The 22,348-nt window shown below is 41.7% G+C and overlaps 1 protein-coding gene across 2 annotated transcripts in view; it reads left to right on the forward strand.

Moving 5' to 3' along the window:
- The window catches only part of Tmem117 (transmembrane protein 117), a 462,083-nt gene that overhangs the window by 280,639 nt on the left and 159,096 nt on the right, over positions 1 to 22,348 (forward strand). For both annotated transcript variants that reach the window (NM_001271239.1, XM_063264145.1), the window contains one exon: positions 20,592 to 20,689. In NM_001271239.1, the coding sequence (NP_001258168.1) occupies positions 20,592 to 20,689 (98 nt within the window). The remainder of the gene's footprint in view (positions 1 to 20,591; positions 20,690 to 22,348) is intronic.

Raw genomic sequence — 22,348 nt, forward strand, 5'->3', positions numbered from 1 at the left:
ATGCAGTTTGATTGGCAGACAATTTGGCGAGATTCTCTGCCAGGATAAGTGCAATGCGGTTAGGATTTTGACACCTGTTCTTGCTGTGATCCTGGGCGCCTCTTCTGCTACCAACAGTGACAGTGTGGACGGCCACCTCATTGACTTGTCCTCCCACTGAAGTTTACACTTTCATGAAAACAATCAGAATGATCTCTGCGGGAGACCTAGGGTTGGCAAACCAAGGAAGGTTAGTTAGTCTAGCGAAAGCGGTAACTCTGTTTCTACAATGTTGCAAATTCTTTCTGAACTATAACAAGCACAGCAGAAGATGCAGACCGGAGAGACCCGCCTACATGGACAGCTTCCTTCCAAGAACCTCCATACACAGTGTCACACCCATCCAGCTTTCCTATGGGATGTGTAGGTAAATATGAGATTGATTTCCTAACACACTAGGCTGCTTTTCTAAGGAGTGTGTGCCTAACAGTCTCATATTGTCGAGCACTCTGGTCAGGTTCAAGGAAGTTTGAGTGGCGAAATTATTGTTGATTGTATATCCTTTCAAATTAACTCTAGTGTACCCGATAGAAATGCTGGTCCAGTGGTCTTAATTTTATGACTTGACCATAAAAGAAAATAAGAATGGACAAAAGTTATGAGTTTATATTTAAGAATAATGGCGGCACTGGAAGGGTCATGAGTCTGCTCAAGCATCTCCACTCTGTGTCTATGTTAAACTCTCAGAGAATGACGGACCTACCTGGTAGTGGTCCATCACTAGTCAGTCGTTAGCCTGGCTTTAAGCAGACCTTACTTCTTGGGAGTAAAGAAACACTGGTAGAGACCAGGGCTTTGTACATAACAGTCTTACAGTAAACTAATGGAGTCCAGGCATGTATGTATCTTATTTCTCAAAGGAAATAAGACTCTTAATATTTAGTTTTTTAAACAGATGGACTCTAAGGAGACTTAAATCTATCTAAAAACTTATGTGTATGAGTGTGTGTGTGTGTGTGTGTGTGTGTGCTTAATTGTAATTGTATCTAATCCAGATGGACAAATATAATTAGGAAAATTCAATATTATTAAAACCTTAATATTTTCATCTGTTGCTCTAAATCTTCATATTTATGAAGGCAAAATTCTTATTTTTCTATTTTTAAATGAGTATTTTATATTATATATCAACACACCGAAAGAAGTAGTTCTAACCGTGGGAGTATAGTTATACCCTTCATAATATTAAATGGTTTATAATGCTGTTAGTCTGATATTCATTTGTTTATTTAATCACTCTTCAAATATTCAGAAGTCCTTGGAGGCACGAGCCATATATTTTTAATGCTTGACACTCAGTAATGGTTTTTCGATTAATATTGTATACTAAAGAAAATGTGTGTGTGTGTGTGTGGGGGGGGTGGTCATATGGATAGGATGAGACCATTAAGCCTGAGGAATTTATTGTCCGATAGACAATGAGTACGCACATTTTTTCTGCATCTCAAGTTCTGAAGTACTACCAAATCTAACACAGGTACTTAGCAGCCACCACACTGTGGTCTCCCATTTGAGATCAATTGACCAGCAGTATTTGTTTTCTTAGGTGGCTACTTCATGTAGGGGGCAGGGACAGAACACAAATATCGAGCCGTGAGACCCCCGTAGAATCCTGACTCAGGAAGGCCTCAGTGATTCACTTACCATTGATCTGTCTAGCCACTACCTTCAAGGAAGAATCGATATGGCTGGCTTCTATTTCAAGCTGTGGTTGATGAAATTACATCCTTTTCAGGTAGATTCAGGAATGGATTAAGGGAACTTAACCTGTTATATGGGACAAGATGTGCGTACAGACTCTTCTTGAGTATGCGTGTGATAGGTTAGAAACATTGTCAATGCCTGTAGACGCCTCAGCAGGAGAAGGAGATAAACACCGACCTTACCGACCATGTTTAGCTGTGAGATGCTTACATCAAAACACCAGAACTCATTTATTTCTGAGTCAGGTTGCTCTTTTAGGCCTGGACTTCTGTTTTTCTGTCATTGACTTTGGTCATCTCACACTCGAATATTCAGAAAATGGTTTTGATTCTGCATTTCTGCTTACCTTGCTACACATCAGTACTCTGTTTTTTTTTCTGTTTGTTTTTTTCTTCTTCTTATTGTTTTCTGGTATTCATCTTGATTTTTTTGATGAATTTAATGGCTTGACTGTTTCAAGGGCCCTGAAATGGACAGAGATAGACTCTGAAGACATCATGAGATTCTTGTGGGTTCTAGAACAAATCAACCATCAGGGTGCCTGTCTGGGCAGCCAGGGGGCCAGGCCCAAACCTGTCAGTTCTTGATACTCATCTGTAGAGGTGATGTGGAGAGAGCGGAGAGAGACTCAAGTAGAAGTACCTGGTTTCTGCTCCTCCATATTTTACGCACAGCATCCCCTCCCTGCTGTCTCTTTTTCTCAATATCATCTTCTCAGTGAACCCCGTGCCGACCACCCCTACAAGCCCCAGCGTTCCCCGTCTGTGTGATGTCATCTATGCAATCCACCTTGTCTTGCTGTGCTCAGGTTTTCCCTTTATCCCCCACTGCCTTATTGCATACCATAGAGCTTACTGTGCTTATCTTTTAAGTTCTATTTCTATAGAGAAATAAACACTGTAAGGTTTTTTGTTTTTGATTTTAACAATATAGCCCCAGTATTTGACAAGTACTGCGCCCTGTAGTTAATTTATAACGAACAGCTGAGAATAAATCCATTCATACTGCCAAAGGGGAAGCACGGAAAGATAGCGAGAACGGGATTTATAAACTAGAGACACGAAGCAAATGTTACATTTGTTCCTATTCAATAGAATACCCAGGAAACTAAAGTACTCACCTTACGTTCGGGCGATCATCAGCATGGTGTTTATTAACATACTCTAATGTATGGAAAGAGGAGCGCACGGAAAAGCGACATTTAGAGAGGGGCCCTCAGTTGGGAAGGAGATCAGAGAAGGCAGGGGTGAGAGGGGGCTGAATACATTATATGCGCGCACACGTTTGAAATTGTCAGTGAACAAATTTAATTAATAAAGGGGGGACAGCATGCTATACCTGAATGAAAAGTAAAATAAAGAATTTTGCTTTCCAACTCCCTGAGAGCAAAATAAAGAGGTTAGTCACCCGCTGTGCTTAAAGATATTTCATGTAAATGGAAAATTGGAAAGGGTCGGTCACTGGAGTCCTTAGGACAGATCCATTAGGCAGCACCTGGGGCATGGGGCCTACACTTGAGACTTAGTAATTTATTCCATGTTTTCTCTTCATCTTTTAGGGTTTCTTACCTGCTCAGAGCTTTCTTGGATCTATTGATTGACTGATTGATTAGGGAATTGACACTTTGAAATGCAAATTTAGGAAAGATACAAGAAATGATGAAATGCTCTAGTTTGCCTGCAAAGAAACTGTACTCTGCTCTGGTAAATCTTGATACTTCTCTATGCTTGCATTTGCACGAAGGGTATAAAAAACCTGGGTGACCCTGAAGAGCTGTGAGTGTTCATGAAAGAGTGCTTTGAAAATTACTGTGTGTTTAATATGGATAAAATATTAGCGAGAGGATAGGTGCAATTCGAAATGAGAAAGCAGACCTTTAATTTGAAAACAAATTATTACTTCCCAAAATATGCTGATGTTAAGGAATAGGAAGACAGTGTATCTGGTGAATGCTGTGATCTGGAGTTAGACATGTTCCCCTTTAAGCTCCACTATGACTGCTATGACCTTCACCAGCTGTCACATCCTCCTGTACCACATGACTGTCTTCCATGAACTGAGGACATGATAAGACCTAGCCCAGGTAAAACCCATGTTAATTAGAGGTCAGTAACAGGTCTGGTGTCCAGGTGTGCCTTTCTCCTAATCAAAGACATTAGTAGGGATCTGATATGCATAGAAATGGGTGACGTCTCAAATATTCCCCTATTTAAAGCAGAAGAAACTCTAAGAGGTCATTTGGCTGTGAGCCTTTGAAAATGAAGATTGTATTGAATATCTTTATTCTTGCTGGTTCCTTCTAGACATTAATCATGTCTTTCTGATTAATGATGAGAACTGAAATTCTTTGTTAAGACACCCCACTCTCTATAATGATATAAAACAAATTGAGAAAAGGGTGTGGAAAAAAAATCTGGACTGATTCTGAGAATGTGGCAGGGTCAGATAACCCAGGGAAAAGCAGGAACAGTAACCTCTGAATTCGACGTAAGTCTGCAGTCACGTTTTCGTAAATTCTCTTACTCATAGCTATTCGTTTTACATAGTGATGTTTTATGTGGACATTTTCATTCAAGTGTAGCACGCAGCACGCATCTGACCATGCTCACCGCAAATGGCATTCCCTCCCCCCACCACTCCCTGTTATTCCCATTTGTTTCCGCAGACAATATCACTTCTGCTTTCATGACCTACATACATAAATGATTTCATGTGTCCACATAAAGTCTAGGATTCATAAGACAAGAAAAATGAGGTTTTTGCTGGAGTCTGACATACTTCACCTACAAGGATTGACAGTTGCATCTGTTTTTTTTTTTTTTAAGTAAACAACTCAGTTTTTGTTTTTTTTTTTCTTTTTACTGAAATTCTTTTCTTACATATCATATCCTGATTATGGTTTTTCCTTCCACTCCTTTCAGTTCCTCCCCACCTCCCCTACCGTCCAGATCCACTCCCTTTATGTCTCTCAGAAGAAAATAACAGGCTTCTAAGAGATAATATTAACATGTAGCAAAATAAAATATAATAAGATAAAACAAAGATATCACTTTGAAGTTGAACAAGACACATGAGCAGAAGGGAAGGACTCCTAGAGAAGGCACGAGGATCAGAGACACACTACTTCCCAGGCCAAAGGACTCCCACACGAACACTAAACTGGAAGCCATACCATACATGCAGAGGACCAGGAGCAGGCCCTGTATATGCTGCCTCAGACTCTGAGTTCACATGAGCTTGGCTCAGTTGATTTAGACAGCCTGGTTACCTTGGCAGTGTCCATCCCCTCTCACTCTTACGTTCTTTCTGCCTCTACTTTCACTGGGTTCCTGAGCTCTGAGAAGGAATTTAATGGGGATACCTTATCTAGAACCAACAGATCCAAAGTTGCTTGCTCAGTCAGTTTGTCTGTCTGTCTGTCTGTCTGTCTGTCTGTCTGTCTGCCTGCCTGCCTGCCTGCCTGCCTGCCTGCCTGCCTGATTGCCTGTTCCTCCACTCCTCCCCTATGTGTGTGTGTGTGTGTGTGTGTGTGTGTGTGTGTAATATTTGGATGTGGGTCTCTGTGTCTCTGTATTTGCTCCTATCTGTTGCAGGAGAGAGCTTCTTTGATGATGGCTGAACAAGGCATTGATTTATGGGTATAGTGGAATATCATTAGATGTCATTTTATCCCTAGTGTTTGACTGGGTTTTTTTGTTTTTGTTTTTATTTTGTTTTTTTGTTTTTGGGCTTTGTTTTGTTTTGTTTTTGTTTTTGTTTTTGTTTTTGCCAGACCAGCAGTATGTGGTTTCGCGCTAGGTCCTTATGCTGTCTACTCTCTGGTTCTTGGTCACTCAAGCAGTACCAGGTATGAGTTCCATCTTGTAGAGTAGGAGTGGGACTTGAGTCCATTTAAGGTTATTGGTGCCATCATTTTGTGGTCATACCATTTTTCTTATCCAATCATCTGTTTACTAAAATTATGCTGGCTGGTTCTGTGTGTCAACTTGACACAAGCCGATGTTATCACAGATTGGAGGCCCCTTGAGGAAATGCCTCCATAAGATCCAGCTGTAAGGCATTTTCTCAATTAGTGATCTGGGGTGGTAGGGCCCATTGTGGGTGGTGCCATCCCTGGGCTGGTGGTCTTGGGTTCTATAAGAAAACAAGCTGAGCAAGCCAGGGGAAGCAAGCCAGTAAGTAACATCTCTCCATGGCCTCTGCGTCAGCTCCTGCTTCCTGACCTTTTTTGAGTTCCAGTCCTGACTTCCTTTGGTGATGAACAGCAATGTGGAAGTGTAAGCTGAATAAACCCTTCCCTCCCCAACTTGCTTCTTGGTCATGATTCTTTGTGCAGGAATAGAAACCCCAACTAAGACAAATTGGTACCAGAAGTGGGGTGTTCCTGTGACAACCTGACCATGTTTCAGGGAGGACTGTGGAAGGACTTTGGAACTTTGAGCTAGAAGAGCCATTTGGAGGCTAAGAGCTCTATGGGATATTCCACAGGAACTTGGGAAATAATGTTGAAAACAGTGCAGAATATGGAGGCCTGGCTTGTGAAATTTCAGAGGGAAGATTAAAGACTCTTATCAGGTCTGTTGCTATTTTGATTGTGAAGATTCTGTGGTTTTGGTTAGCTGGGGCTTAAGAATCAGCTGTGATTAACAAGACACCAGAACTATGAAATCGTATCTTTGCGTTACTGGGACTATTGTTGCTGGTTGGCTGGAGCTAAGAAATTAGTGGTGATTAAAATAGCCCAACATCATTGAGGTGAAATCTTCTGGAAAGTGTTTTCTGAAAGCACAGAGGCTGTATTCCAAGATTGTACCTCATGCTGCACCTGGAATTGGTAGTGTGTAAGAGTCACCCAGGTGGTACTGGTTTTGAAGGCATGAAGGGGTCAGGAAGAGCAGCTGAGGCTGGGCACTGTGAGAGGCCATGGAAGGCCACTGGTGAAGGTGCAGCCTCAGTTGCAATTGATGGCCCAGGACTGAAGGGGTCATGTAAAGGAGTTGAGGCTTGGCACCATGAAGGGAGCCTGTGAGAAACATAGTTGCTGTGGAAGACAGCAGTGTTTTGGAGATGCCAGTACCATGTGGTGACCTCCAGAAGCAGCAGTGGAGAACAGGCAGCTGGAACTTATAAGACAAGGTGTGTGTTACAAAGGGCAGAGCTGGAGAAGTGACCCAAGCCCTTGGAGGAGCCCAGAAGGTGGGCTGGATCGTGAGTGGATTCCAGACTTTGGATGGTTAGAGTTCGATTTTGCTTTTGATTGTGATGTGCCCTGATATTTTTTCTCTTGAGGGAAGAAAGTATTTTAGGGGAGCCCATAGTTAAGAGCCTTTAAAATGTAAAAAGACTGAATTTTTAAAAAGATTGGATATTTTGAAAGGATTGAAAATTTAATGTTAGAATTTGTAAAGACTGTGCAACTTTTAAAGTTGTTTAGATCTTGGGAATGAGTAAGAAAGTAAGGGTTGAAGCTTAATAGTGATGTCTTTGTGTGTCAAGTTGACAAGGGTCAATTGTACTGACTGGTTTTGTGTGTCAACTTGACACAAGCTAGAATTATCACAGAGAAAGGAGCCTCCCTTGAGGAAATGCCTCCATGAGACCCAGCTGTAAGGCACTTTCTCAATTAGTGATGAAGGGTGGGTGGTCACATTGTGGGTGGGGCCATCCCTGGGCTGGTGGTCCTGGGTTCTATAAGAAAGTAAGCTGAGCAAGCCAGGGGAAGCAAGCCAGTAAGTAACGTCCCTCCATGGCCTCTGCCTCAGCTTCTAATTTCTGACCTACTTGAGTTCCAGTCCTGACTTCCTTTGGTGATAAACAGTGATGTGGAAGTGTAAGCTGAAGAAACCCTTCCCTTCCCAACTTGCTTCTTCATCTGATGCTTTGTGCAGGAACAGAAACCCTGACTAAAACAAACACCCAGAGTTGCAATAAAGATAGAGATGCGTGTATATCAGTAGTGTGTTGATTTAAAATCACTTAGATATATACCCAAGAGTGATGAGTGGGCCATATGGTATTCCTAGTTTTGGTTTTTTGAGGAGCATTCATACTGATTTATGTAGTAGCTAAACTAATTTGCATACCTGCCAGCTCTGTGTAAGGGTTTCCTTTTTCCCTCAACTTGTGCAACACTTGTTATTTGATTTCTTAATGATAGACATTCTGATTGGAGAGATGGCATCTAAATGTTCTTTTAATTTGTACCTCCCTGTTAAACAAGGAAGTTGAGCATTTCTCAAAGATTATAGGCCAGTTGTTCTGTGTCTCTTGAGAATTTCCTGTTCATTTCATAATCCATGTACTGGGTTATTTAGTTTGTTTTTATTTTGTTTCTTGAGGTTTAAGAATATATACATATATTTAAATACATTCTAGTTATATTTTGTATATCAGAATATAGGTAGTATATAATAGAATATATTATGTTTCTAGAATCTATATCTATCTTCTAGTTACTAATCTTTGTCTGATATAGAGATACAAAGATACTTTCCCATTCGGTAGGTTTTAAGTTAACCCAGTGAATCATTTCCTTTTCTATGCAGAAGGTTCTTAATTTCACAGGGTTCAATTTGTCAATCCTTAGTTTAATTTCCTGGGTTGGTGGAGCCCTTTTCAGAGTTCTTGTCTGTGCTCATGGCTTGAAGTCTTTTCTTCACATTTTCCTATAATGGTTTCAGAGTTTCAGGTCTTATATTAGGGATCATTTTGAATTGTATTTAGGGTGAGAGACAAAGACCCGATTTCATTTTTCTATGTATTTTATACCAGGTTTTTATGTTTTCTATCAGGTTTTTTTTAATGTTTTTACTTTTATGTTTATAGCATTATTCATACAGTAATTTTGAAGTGCCTGGCATTCATGCTTTTTGGCACCTTCATCAAAAATTAGGTGTCTGTAGCTGCATGGGTTTATATTGGGTTCTTTATTCTATTGATCCCTGTGTCTGTGCTTGGGCCAGCACTGTGCTACCTTAGCCACTGTGGCTCTAAAGTATCACTTGGAGTTTGATAGTGTCGTCTATCACTTCTTTCTTTTTTGTAATGATTTCTTTGGATATTTTGTGTCTTCTTCACTTCCTGCTTACAGCTGTCTCCATCCACACTCGTTGTATGTGACACAGAGTATCGTGGAACCCGGCTTTGTCTCAGATTCACTATGTAGCCAAGGATGACTTGTAACTTCTGCCTCTCCTGCTTCTAGCTTCCAAGTATGGGGATTGTATGCCAGCACACCACACTATGTATACATGAGTATATACTAGGGATTGTAAACCAGGACCTGGTATTCAGTGGTAAGCACTCTACCACTGAACCATAGTCCCACTCTTTTTATTCATTTTGTTTCTTTTCAGGACTTATTGTTCCAACTAAGAGGTCAGTTTTATATTGAATAAGAGTGGCAGAAAGTAGACATCTTTGTTTCATTCCTGATTTTGTGGACCTGCTCTATTTTTTTTCCTGTTTGGTATAGTGTTAGCACTAGGGTTGCTGTATACAGCCTTTATTTTGCTCAGGTTTGTTTCTTCTGGTCTGTTCAAGATTTTTATCATGCAGGAGGATAGAGTCAGTCAAAGACCTTTTCTAAATTTACTAGTTTCAATTCCTGGTTTTTGCCATAGAGTCTATTTATGTGGTATTTGACATTTATAGATTTGCATTTATTCATCTGTCTCGGTATCTTTGGAATGAAGCCAACTTGATTATTGTGAGTTGGGAATGCCTATGTTTTATTGAGATTTTTTGTGCCCAAGTTTATCAGAGACATTGGCCTGTAATTGTCTTTTGATGCTATTGTAGCTTTGGCAGCCAACAAGGCTCCGAAGAATATTGGAACATACTTTGAAGACCTGTATTTTAACCAAATGGAAAATCTAAAACAAATGGGTAAATTAATAGACATATGGCCTGTAAATGTTAAACAATGAGTGTATATACAAGAAGTGAAGAGAGGGATCAGTGGTTAGGCTTTTTACTAGCACCCACACCGAAGCTCACAACTGGTTTTCATTAACAGCTAGTTGGAACCAAAATTCTGGAAATTTTTGAGTACAAGCTGAGTGATTAAAGCCTATAATTATATCCTATTAGTTTTATGAAATAAATCGATGGTATTATTTATTAGATTTTTAATTAAAATGTAGCCAATATAAATTTCCCATCAACTTTCCAGTGACTTGAGGAGACAATATGTGTCTAAAGTGCTAAAGAAGAAATGCAAATGAAAAATATCTGAAAGGAGGAAAAATTTAAGGCAAAAAGAAAATTCAGCAACATAAGCTACAGAAAGAAATAGAATTATTTTTGTAGGCAAAGTCAGTGTAACTGTTAAAAGACACAGGCTATGAGACTAGTGAACACGTTTCCTTCTGCACACTAGAAACTTTCTACCATGTGTAATAGTAGCAGGTGTACCCCTGGGGCCTGTAAACTTCCCGGTGGGTTCTTAGCTGCACTTGTAATATTAGGCATGCATTTTCTACCATGGAATAGACTTCAGTCCGGTTCGTTCCACTATTGTTCCCTGAATCTGGTTCTCAGGATTTTTCCATCTCCTCTTCTGGGATGTTTCCTGCCTTGGGATAGGTTTGTTGATATAAATGTTACATCTATGGCTGAGCACTCTGCAGACACTTACTCAACACTTCTTCTCTACTCTTTGATCAGTCGTTAAGTTTCTTCATTAACTACCACCCACTGAGCAAAGAAACCTCTTCGATGGGAACGGAGAACTGCACAGATCTAAGGGTAGAGAGTTTCAAAGACAGTTTGATGTTCTGCCCATTTAGCAAAATAACAGTAGTAGGTTCACCCCAGAATCTTTGACCACCACAGCCTCTTTGACCACAACAGCCGTGGTTTCCTTTCTACATTTTCAGTTAAGGGCATGTGTTTCCTCCAGGCTTTAAATCTAACCTGAGTGGTTGGTTGTTTTCAGCGTTTGTTGGTGGCTTGATGCCACTGTTGCACCCACAGGCAAATCTTTCCATGCTGGATGTTACTGCAGCTCCTAGATATCACAGCTACAGAAAACTAATGCTGACCTTTGTTCCCCTGAACATCACCTGTAGAAGCTGTGAATGCTAGCCCAGCCAGGTCTCACCATGTGTCTGGGATCAGCACTGAACTTAAGATACTCCTCCCTCTACCTCCTGAGGGCTGAGATTGCATGTGTATGCCATCATACCTAGTTTAAGAACAGAAATTATGTAGTTAAAATGCTGGAAAACACAACACAAAAATTCTATTTAACATACCACTCATGCAGATAGATTCATCCACAGGAATAAAGACTTTGGGGATAAACGAGTATTTTTAGGATTATAGATATCAGTTTTTTCGATTGGTAGGTATTGCAGATTCAAAACTTATAAAATAAATTTAGTAGTGGTTATGGTAAAATGTCGAACAAACGCTGAAAATTAATGAAACAAGCCTTCAATATCTAAAACTTAGAGAAGAACCGCCAGCATGCACCCATGGCAAAAGCCAGAGAGGAAAGGAAATAAGGAGAAAGATAAGTCAGGAAGAAGGGCCATGAGGAAGCAAGCAGGACAAACAGTCAAAAAAAAAAGTAGTGGAAATCAAAACCTGAAATTAATATAAGATCAAGGGCAGTGCAGAGAAGATTAAAACCATCCACAATTCATTTTTTTGAAAAGCAAGTGAAATTAAAAAAAACATTTATAAGGTTAACATTTTTGGAAAAGAAGCCATAAACCTTATAAAAGTTAGAGTTTAATGTATCAACAGATATTAAGCGGAGATTAACAATGTGACTTCTTGATTCAATCTGAGGGAATCCGAGAGAAGCTGTGGAATGGAAGTCCTAGCAGGGAAGTTGTGCTATTTATATTTAAATGTGAATGTAATATCTGTCAGTGAGCAGGGTGCCTTATTTTACTTTGCATATGGCCCCTTAGGGAGAAACCACAATAACCCAGAAGAGGGGGAGGATGATGAATTCATTCAGTGTTCAGAATGGTGATGTTCTGGGCTCAGGCAGGGCGAAGACTGTGGGGACAAGGACACAAGGGGCTTTGCTTTTGTTTTGTCCTGTTTTTGTGGCAAGCAGCAAAAACACGCTTTCTCTCCATCTTAATTCTTGGCTGTAATGTGTACTCACATATAATTTCAAATAGCCCTAGTGAATGCTTTGCACCTACACCTGATGTATTAGCGAAATAACAGAAAATGACATAACTACATAAATCACTTTCACTAGTTGCTGGGCAGATTTCCTCTAAAACCAGTTTCTTTCTCTTCTTATTGCAAAGTAAAAGAATTGACTTCATTTTACACACCTCGGATGCGTATGAATTGGGTTTGCATTTATAGCTGCTTTTCGGTGGTCATTTCCTGCTTTCCAGGCTCCTGGTGTGGTGACTCAGACACTGCCCCCAGCAGCATCAGCCAGGGAGCCCTGGATCCCCACAGCACCATTGCATATCAGCCAGAGCCTCACGGATTAGGGCTCATTCTAACTTTTAGCCACCATACTTCATTGTCACCTCTATTCATAATGTGCAACTCTCCGGGCCTGATATAGGATGATTAGTGAGAGTGGCAGGGTTCTGGGCCCCAGACCCTACCGAATCCTTGGGCCCTGCACTTAGATCAGCTGCTTTGGGAATCATTTTTAGAGAACGGTTGAGTGTTCAGGCCTTTAACACGAGATGAATTATCGCTCTGAGATAGTTTGCTCTTCTGTGGCCTAGGGTTTCTTCCTGGCTGTTGTTCATTACAGTGGCACGTCTGAAATATTCATTACTTTTTCTTCCTGCAGTTTCTCCAGCTCTCTATACAACGCTGTGGAATATTCCAATTGTGCGTTCTCGTAATCAGTTATCTATGTTAACAAAACGGAGTGGGTGCGCATGCCGAAACCCGCTATTTCTTTCAACCGACGGTGAAAAAAAATATAAATGCAATGTCGGGCTATTGTTGTTTCACCTGTAGCGATTCACATCCACGAGGAACGAATGGCAGCCAAAGGATGGAGTCAATGTTTCCGTCTGCGGCTTCTCGTTCAGTTAGTCGTCTTCGCCCTTCGTCCTGTTTATTACAAATTATAACGGACTGTGGTAGGAAGCAAATTGTTCTGGGGGCCAGATCATATTTATTTTGTGAAGCTCTGCAGAACTTCAGTAGGGAGGGACTTTTCCACCGTGTTTATTTCTATTCTCCCGAGATTCAGGTGTCTTTCTCCAAATGATTCAATATTCCGAGGCGCGCCCAATTTCTTTACTTAATAATAAAACGGTCCTGGACTCGCTGTAAATCAGTAGGGGATCCAGCAATAAAGTACAATACATCACAGAGGCAGTGTGGGTTATCACTGCAGATAATAAGCAGGCGTATTAATATTCATGCCTGGTGAGATCCTGGCTGCGTTTCTGAAAAGCCGGAGAATGCATTTCGGGTTTGGTGTTCACCGGTAGATGTTTGCCAGTGATTCTTTGCAGACTCTTCTTGTAGTAATTCATTCACGGCATCGGTGGGTAATGGGGGAGACTCCCATCCATGGCTTCCATTTGCCCGGTTGTGTACTCAGATGATGTGTTCTCGGTGAATACCCACGGTCCTCTCTGCTTAGATCTTGGGTCTTTGTCTCCGCTGGTGACGTCTCAGCTGCTGACTAAGGCTGATCACATATGTATGTCTCTGTGTGAGCGGAAGTCAGGGAGGGTAGCCCAAAGGAAGACAAACAGAAACAAAAAACTCCCATGGTTCTGCAGAGTGTGGACCTTCTCTAGAATCTAAGAAATCCAGGTTGGACCTTTTCCATGTAGCGTGACCTAACTGGGGTACAGAAGAAAACTATGCTATGCTGTAAGAGATGTGGAGGCACTAATGAGACAGAGCCATGGACAGAGGGATGCACAGACCGAAGGCTTGCAGTGACAGAGACCACATTTTACCATAACCTGCACTACTCTCCTTCCCGGAGCTGTTACATAACAACCCCAGAAATAAGGCATATGGAAGTGTACTGCAGTCACCTTTAAATATACAATTAATGCATGTGTCCTTGGGTAGTTCGCCTCCCTCATTCACTACAGGCATTTTGCAGTTTTGCATACTATAAGTAGCTGTGCAATTTAGCATTAACATCCCTTTCATTGTAAATCACATTTATGTTTTGGTTTTGCAGTTGGTAAAGATTCTGGAATCGTCACTGTACATCACCATGTCTTCAGAATTTTTAGGCAGTAAAAGGGCAAGGCTGTGAGGAAAAAGGAGGCTTTTGCATGGCCAGTGTTTATGAGCTTGCTATTGCCACTGCTCAGACATTTCTAATTCTGTTGACACCATCCCTGCCAGTGCCCACTGTGGCAACAGGCCTTGTATTCAGGCGGAGTACATTTTTGGGGTCAACACTGTTGATTTAAAACCCTTGAATTCTATAGGCTTTCCTTTACATTCAAAGTATGGCCAACTGAAGTAACAATCGTTTCCTCCCTCCATCATGTGAACGGTTTGGTTAATACCAGATTTGAATAATACCATCGGAATTAGAAGTTAGAATTTTAGAACCACATCAGTACATCCCCAGTGCAGTCTCTTAGAAATATCCCAGATTTTCTCTTTTCCAAGGTGACCCTAGTTTGTGTCAAACTAGCACCGCCCCCCAGATATACAGATAGATATCTGTCAAAAGCAATTGTTCTCAACCTGCAAGTCATGGCCTCCTTGGGGGTTAAACAACCTGTCTTAGTCAAGGTTTTATGGCTGTAAGAGACACCATGACCATGGCAACTCTTAAAAAGGACAACATTTAATCGGGGCTGGCTAACAGGTTCAGAGGTTCTGTCCGTTATCATCATGGCAGGAAGCATGGCAGTATCCAGGCAGGCACGGTGCAGGAGAAGGAGCTGAGAGCCTTATCCTGATTCACAAGCGGCAAGGAGAGACTGCATGCCACATTAAGCGTAGCTTGAGCATAGGAGTCCTCAACACCTCCCCTCATAGTGACACCTTTCCTCCAACAAGACCACACCTCCTAACAGTGTCCCTCCCTGGGGGCCACGAGTTCAAACACAAGAGTCTACGGAGGCCGTTCCTATTCAAACCACCACCTGATCTTTGAGGGAAATCGCCCGAGACCGTCATAAAACATGGATATTTGTATCATAATTCATACCAGTAGCAAAATCATACTTATGAAGTAGCAGCAAAAATAATTTTATGCTTGGGGGTTACCGCAACTTGAGGAACTGCGTTACATGGTCACAGCATTAGGAAGGTTGAGAACCCCCGATGTAGAGATTCTACACAGACATAAAAACATATCTAAATAGTTGCATGAGGTGGCTACAAACAAGAGATGGTAAGCTCAGAAAAGATGTGTTAAAGAGAGAACACTGGGGCTAGCAAGATATGTCAGTGGGTAAAGCACTTTCCACCTAAGCTTGATGACCTGAGCTCAGTTTCCCAAACCTGTAGAAATGTGCAAAACAGAATCATCTAGCAGAGTCGGATAACTCCTCTCCACACGTGTGCCAATGGGACTTCCCCTCATTACATCCCCACCCCCACATGAACACAGGTACACCCGGATCCTCCACACCCATACACACACAGGGTTGGGGGACAGGTAAAAACAGAGAAAATTGGAAATAGAGAAAAATAGGGACACCAAAGTCAAACTGGCTTTCTGTAGCTCTTAACCATACACTGCCAAGTGCCCAGTGTGGATTCCGGCTGAAGGAGAAATCCCGAAAACTGGTGAGAGCAAGACACAGAAGACAGAGCAAGGCAGCGTTGCCTGTAGCTGTTCTCCTAAGGGATCGGAGTAAAGAACAGAGAAGAAAAGTGGAAGTTACAGGTACGATCCCCAAAGACCTAACAGAGCACGGCAACTGTTAATACATCCTGGAGAAAAAAAGAATACAGACATTATACTCAAAATACAAGAGAAAACATATGATCGGCCAAGCAACACCAGTCAGTGGTTTACCAGGAGAGATGAGAACAGTAATATCAGTTTCTCCTTTTCTTTGTCCCTCCCACCTCTGGTGTCATTCAACAATAATGCAAGTGGGGCAGTGGGTGCCTTCTGTCCCTGAAGACAATACGTGGTGGCCCCATTTTGTCACTCAGCCCCATGACAGTAAACAGCTGGAAGGAACCAGAAGGATCACGCATTTGAAACCCATCCGGGCTACATGGTACATTCCAGGCCAGACCAGGAGCTGCTTAATGAGACCCTGTCTCAAAACCACTAATACAATAGCAAAGGAATGAAGGAAAGAAAATAGACGGGCTGATCGTGGGCAAGTTTCTTGATTGCATCTTCTCAAAGCTCCCCTTTTAGAACTACTCGATTCTCTAAATAGTTCGGCTATTGCAAGCTGTACCCAGACTCCGGATCAGAGACCGGGAAATTCATTTCAGTTAATTGACGCATGGGCTAATGTTCAAGGAATGCAGGATACAGAAACTTTGTAAACCATAACAATATGGAAATGACGTGTGAGACAGAAGAATAGTTTTTACCCTCCCACCCTTATAGTCAAGGGAGGATGATGTAATTTACTGACGGTAAATAAAAGAGAGATATTACATGCTCAAGGACTGAGAAAGTAGGACACATAATACGTGAAACGGTCCAGAGGGTGCAGACCACGTGGGCGCGGACGTAACGCTCACTGGATGCTCATAGCTGACCAATGAGGAAGTGCGCACAGAGGGAGAGGCCGCTTTACCTTGACCTGGAAGCTAACACAGCCTGAAGGTCAGATCAGAGCCAAGGCTGGCAACTGGTGTGTGTACCAGTATATTAGGTGTGACACAGTTCTGCTTCCCTATCTCACTGACAGCATTCTGTCTCTGGGTGAAAAGTGGAAAGTGTGAAGTTACCATGACGATTAGTAAGCAAGTACACCCGGTGGCTTACAATCCCCATTTAGTTCCGCAGCAGTGTGAGGTGCGCGTGGCGCCCTTGGTGTTTCTGTGGTGTTGTTACCATGGCATCTTGTCAAAAGAGGTCGCTTCTGTCCACACAGAGACAGTCTGCCTCTATGACCGTTTGTGGACTTGTAAAATGTGTTTTCCCACCCAGCCTGTACACAATGCCCACGTCCCAAAGTAGCTTGGGTTGTCCTGAGAAAAACTGTTCTGACAAAATTCTGTAAGTGCATAGTGATGAGGTTCTGCCTTCCAGGTTGAAACCTTGTTGACAGGAAACTGAAGAGGAGGGCTGTGAGACCCAGAGAGTTAAACATGATTCTCCTAGCTTAGAAAAACAGCCCTGCCATTTCACATGCTACTGTGCTACTGTAAGAGAAGCACAGACGGTCACTTATGCACTTACAGCACACAGAGTCATGCACTGTGTTTACCCCACGCACTGCCATCCACATCCCTTCACTCTCCGCCCCCTGCATCTCTCCTCATAAAGACTGCCCTTGACCAACACCAGAAATAAATTTGATTTCTCTAATGCAGAAGGTAATTGGATTTTTTCCTTATTGAATGCGTCCCTTTAATGATTGTCCCTGCAACTGCCAATTTAGCTGTAAGTGACTTCTCATCAATCAGATGATGTGACTTAAAATAAAGACTAGGGACTTGGGGGGAAACGGACCAGCTGCCTGGCATCTGACAAATTGATTCTTGGCCCCCATCTTATTGTTTTCCTGAGAAAAGGCTTTACCTCTGGATGTGGTCTTTATAAAATAAGTTTCATAATCATTGGTCATCTAATTGCGGATGATGACTCTCCAGAAGTTTTTCCAGAAATTACCCTGGAGCAAACAATGAAATGGAATAAAACGCACCCAACAATCGTTTTGTTACATGAAAATATTTGGTATCATTTACACTCCTCAAGAACAGGAGTCATACGGATGAAAGAAGTAATGAGATCTTACCGTTATTTTTTTTTTTAAAATCTGGTCAAACATGAAATAAAAAAACCTTTGTGTTTTGTTCAAATATGCAGCACAAGACTTGTTCTCTAAACGCGTTATGAGGGGAAGATGGCCGAAACTGTCACCATGGCTCGCTCATCCCTCATCTGAGGCTGTGTGTCTGAATGCATGGGTTTTAAATTCCTTTAATGTGCCTACTTTTTGTGACAATACAATTCACCTGATTCATGGGTTTTTTTTTTCCTCTCTATCTCTTCCCTTGGATCTTGTCAGTAATTATGTTATATTTCTTTTTTGAAGGAAATATAATCGAAGGCCATCACTGTTAGCGAGAAGATTTTAAAAAATTTAATTGGGAAGGGTTAGAAGAAAACCAATCTGAGGAGGAAATGACCAGTTACCACCTCTGTTTTAGAAGTAGCAAGGGCTGGAGAGATGTGTGGCTTAGCAGTTAACACTGGCCGCTCTTTCAGAGCTTCCCAGAACCCATGTCAAGTGGATCGTAAATGCCTGTAACTCTGGCTTTAGTGAGTCTGATCACACACACACACACACACACACACACACACACACACACACACACACACACAGAGAGAGAGAGAGAGAGAGAGAGAGAGAGAGAGAGAGAGAGAGAGAGAGATAAAAGTAAATCAAAAAATATCTTTCTGTTTCAAATTGCCCATACTATTTGCTCCCACAGTAGTATTTAGAGTCTGAGGAACTGAGACTTCCCATCATCATGTGACATTGCACAAAGAAGCTTGTCTGACCCATGATGATAGCACAGGTCTATTTTTTTTTAAAGATTTATTTATTTTATGTATTTGAGTACACTGTAGCTCATCTTCAGACTATAGCTGTCTTCAGACACACCAGAAGAGGGCATCAGATCCCATTACAGATGGTTGTGAGCCACCATGTGGTTGCTGGGAATTGAACTCAGGACCTCTGGAAGAACAGTCAGTGCTCTTAACCGCTGAGCCATCTCTCCAGCCCCATAAGAGTATTTCTTAATAGGTAATCAAAATTCTTCTTTTTGCAATATATTATACTCTAGTCTTTATCAGGTTTCTTAACTTTGAATCTACCTTGCATGTGCTGGCTAGTTTTATGTCAACTTGATACATGCTCAAATCATCTGAGGTCAGGGTCCCTAGGCTGAGAAAATGGTTCCATATGAAGGGGCTTCAGGCAAGCCTGTATGGCATTTTCTTAATTTGTGATTGATAGGGAAAGGTCCAGCTTATTGGGAGTGGGGCCACCCTTGGGTTGATGGTCCTGGTTCTACAAGAAAGCAGCTAAATAGGCCATGATGAATAATCCAGGAGGTAGTGCCTCCATGAGCTCTGTCTGCACCAGCTCCTGCCTGTAGGTTCCTGAATTGTTTGAGTGCTTGTCCTGATTCCATCCAATGATGAATTGTGATTGGGACGAATGAGCCAAATAAACCCTTTCTTTCCCAAGTTGCGTTGGTCGTGGTGTTTAATCATAGCAACGTGAATCCTGATTAAGACATTGTGTGTTTAAATTTGAGCATTATCAATTAAAATCAAAACTAGTAGAATGATGTCTGTTTGAGGAATTATAAACTTGAAGAAAAGTTATATATGTGCATGTGTGATGCAGACAAAATCATGTTTTCCTCCTTCAGGAAAGCCATTTCGCACACTTATAGATCTTTTAAATGTTCGTATAGCAGGCTATTAATGATACATTGAACATTTGCAGAAGGCATTAATATGTTGTGTATAGTGAGCAATTTACCCTGCAAATGAGTCTTTTCCAATAAACATGTATTTGCTAATTCACATTGTCATCTGTCTTTGGTGTAAACATTTTGGACTGCAATGTGAAAGACCCCAAGACAGTAGAAAGGATGCAAAGGTCAACATTATCAGGGATCCTAAAGGCTGATAGAAAGGAAAGAGGAATGTTAACATGGGAGATGGGATGCGTTGCGGCACGAGAAGAAGAGACAGTGCATGCGTGCTGTGTGCACTGGCAAAAACAGTGGAGACAGCTGGAGGAGCACGGCTGTACCCAGGCCTCAGCAGAGGGGCGGAGTCTGCATGCGGCAGAAAGAGGAAGGATGCTTTTGGAAGATGCAGAGTTATAGATGGGAGAGGGTGGGGTGATTAGAACACATGCATTGTAAACTCGGGTTTTGCTCATGTATTATTTATTTACTAATGTTTCTGTGGTGCGTGGGGGGTAAGTCATCATGCACCACAGAGAGTAGAAAGGAAGAGGTAGGGAGGGAGGGAGAGAGGGAGAGAGGGAGAGAGGGAGGAGGAGGGGGGAGGAGGAGAGAGGAGGGGGAGGAGGAGAGAGGACAGGGAGGAGGAGAGGGGGAGGGAGGGGGGAGGGGAAGGGGAAGGGGGAGGGGGAGGGAGAGGAAGAAAGCGAAAGGGGGGGACAACTTTGAATTAGGACTTAGGTAAAATCATTTGGATTTGGGATTTGAAGGTTCTATTTGAAGCTTATAGTTTTATGAATACCTGAGCATGACATAAATGTGAATATATACTCATATTTATATTTCAAGGAGATCCTACTAATCAAATCTACTATCACATGAAAGGTGGTTTTCAAGTGAGAGGGGAGGGGCTTGATATGCTAAAAAGATAAAAAGATACAAAGATGAAACCCATTGGTTCAGACAGATAATATATGCTAACAGTTTTAATGAAATACAGTTTAATTGGAAAACCAAAACCTACACAATGTCCATTGACATGTGGAAACCCATCTCAGCCTTTCCAGGGTGGGTAAACCTACTCAGCCAGTTTGCATAATCAAACCTCTTACAGCCTTTTAACTGAATGAATCTCAGACTTCTAACTTGTATCTCTTCGTATAATCTAACGTTAAACATGTGGACCTTCTAGTCTCAGTACATGTAAATCCTCTGCTTGGATTGAAATCTGAATTAGAGATGTCCTCGAATGTTAAGCCAGTTCCTCTCCTCTCCAGGTCACCGATATGATGCTTCAGGACAAGCCCTACCCTGACTGGGGGAAGTCTGCAAGAGCTTTCTGGAAGAAAGGCAACGTGCGGATCATTTTGTTCTGGTAGGAAATCACATCATTTATTTATTTACTTCTCTTCCGCCCCATTTCCTGAAGCACTTGAGAGGAACGCAATTTTCATTAGCTGTATGGAGCCCTATTTAGGGAGGCTCCCCTGCCCCACTAAAATCATTACCATATCTTACAGATTTATTCCATTTGTTCATTGTGCAAGAGCTCATTTGTAAGAAACATGATAGACAGTTTGACCTGAAGTGAACAGGTTTTTTGACTCAGCAAAAATGACCAGCTCTCGTTTTCCTCAAGCAAGTAGGACGTAAAAAACTGTCTCCTGTATATACCAACCACCCAGGCCACGCCGCAAAGGCTGGCTCCACTGTAAGAATCTGAAGTCCACCTGGGAGGAGCCTCTGTGTAAACTTCGTCCAGCTCATTGGTATTTCTTCCTTCCATGACTTCCTTTCCTGCCTCAGCTCCGTCAAAGCTATTAAGGGGCTTTGATTTTGGCTATGTGTCATTCCCTCGGCAAAGCAGCTTTCCTTCTTATGTGTAAAGTTATGTTCGCTGATGCTTAGACACATTGTATCTGATGGCAGCTTGTGTCAGAAAATGCTAGCCTGTTCGTTTTCCCCGAGAATGCAACAAGGAGCATCTGTTTATTCTTAGATGTTAATTTCCTTCTTAATTTAAAAAAATATGAATGCTACAAAAATAATGGTAATTAAGTACTTGGAGAAAATAAATACTCAGCATAATCTTGCAATGTAGCACTGTGGTTCACCGTTGCTAGTGCTAATGTGACATTTGAACTCAATTCTTAGCAAGTAAACAAGCAGTTCTCTTCAATATGGGAGAAGAACATGGTTCTGTAGCTGTTCACACCTTGGCTTTGGGAGTCAAGCATGGACTGCTTTATGGTGCTTTTTGACTTGCATTTAGACTGTTTGCATGTGAGCTCTTTATGAAGTATTATATAATAATGTAGCAAGTATTTATTGACGGTGTTCTGCCCCGCTGTTGTACCACAGACTTGCTATTCTGTACTTCTGCTCATTTAATCCTGAAAACCCTGGAGAGTGGGTGTGGTTATAACAGGCACGGGCCTCTGAGGCCATTATTCATACAAATCACTGAGTCTAAGAGAATTGGTGGGCCCCTTTTAGGGAGTCATTTTTAATTTTTCTCCAGTTAATTGTGCCGCAGAAGAATTTGAGGTTCTGGGAATCTTTCTACCCCATATACTTGTCTACAACAGTTTGAAGTATGATAATTTGAAAGAAGACAGACTCAGCATCAAAGGTCTCAGTGTGGTGCCTCTTTGAAAACAATATCCATTTATGTGTTCATACAGATTGCATTGATCAAAGTAAATCCACTGTGGATTATATACATTGCGAGGTATCACGGCCAAGTATTTTAGAGGTTCCCTGCGTACAGAGATCTGAAGTCCCCATGAAGGCTGTCATTAACTATTCTTCCTTTGTTCTTATTTTGTTTTTGTTTTATGTGTGTGCATGACGGGAGTGCTACAGACATGAGGGGGTTGCATGCACATGTGTGAGTGAATGTGAAGGCTACAGTTAATATTGGGTTTCTCTGCCTATTCTTTAATTTATTTGAACAATATATATATATATATATATATATGTGTGTGTGTGTGTGTGTGTGTGTGTGTGTGTGTGTGTGTGTGTGTGTGATTTG

The sequence above is a fragment of the Rattus norvegicus genome, chromosome 7 (assembly GCF_036323735.1).
Source record: "Rattus norvegicus strain BN/NHsdMcwi chromosome 7, GRCr8, whole genome shotgun sequence".
In the NCBI taxonomy this organism is placed as follows: domain Eukaryota; kingdom Metazoa; phylum Chordata; class Mammalia; order Rodentia; family Muridae; genus Rattus; species Rattus norvegicus.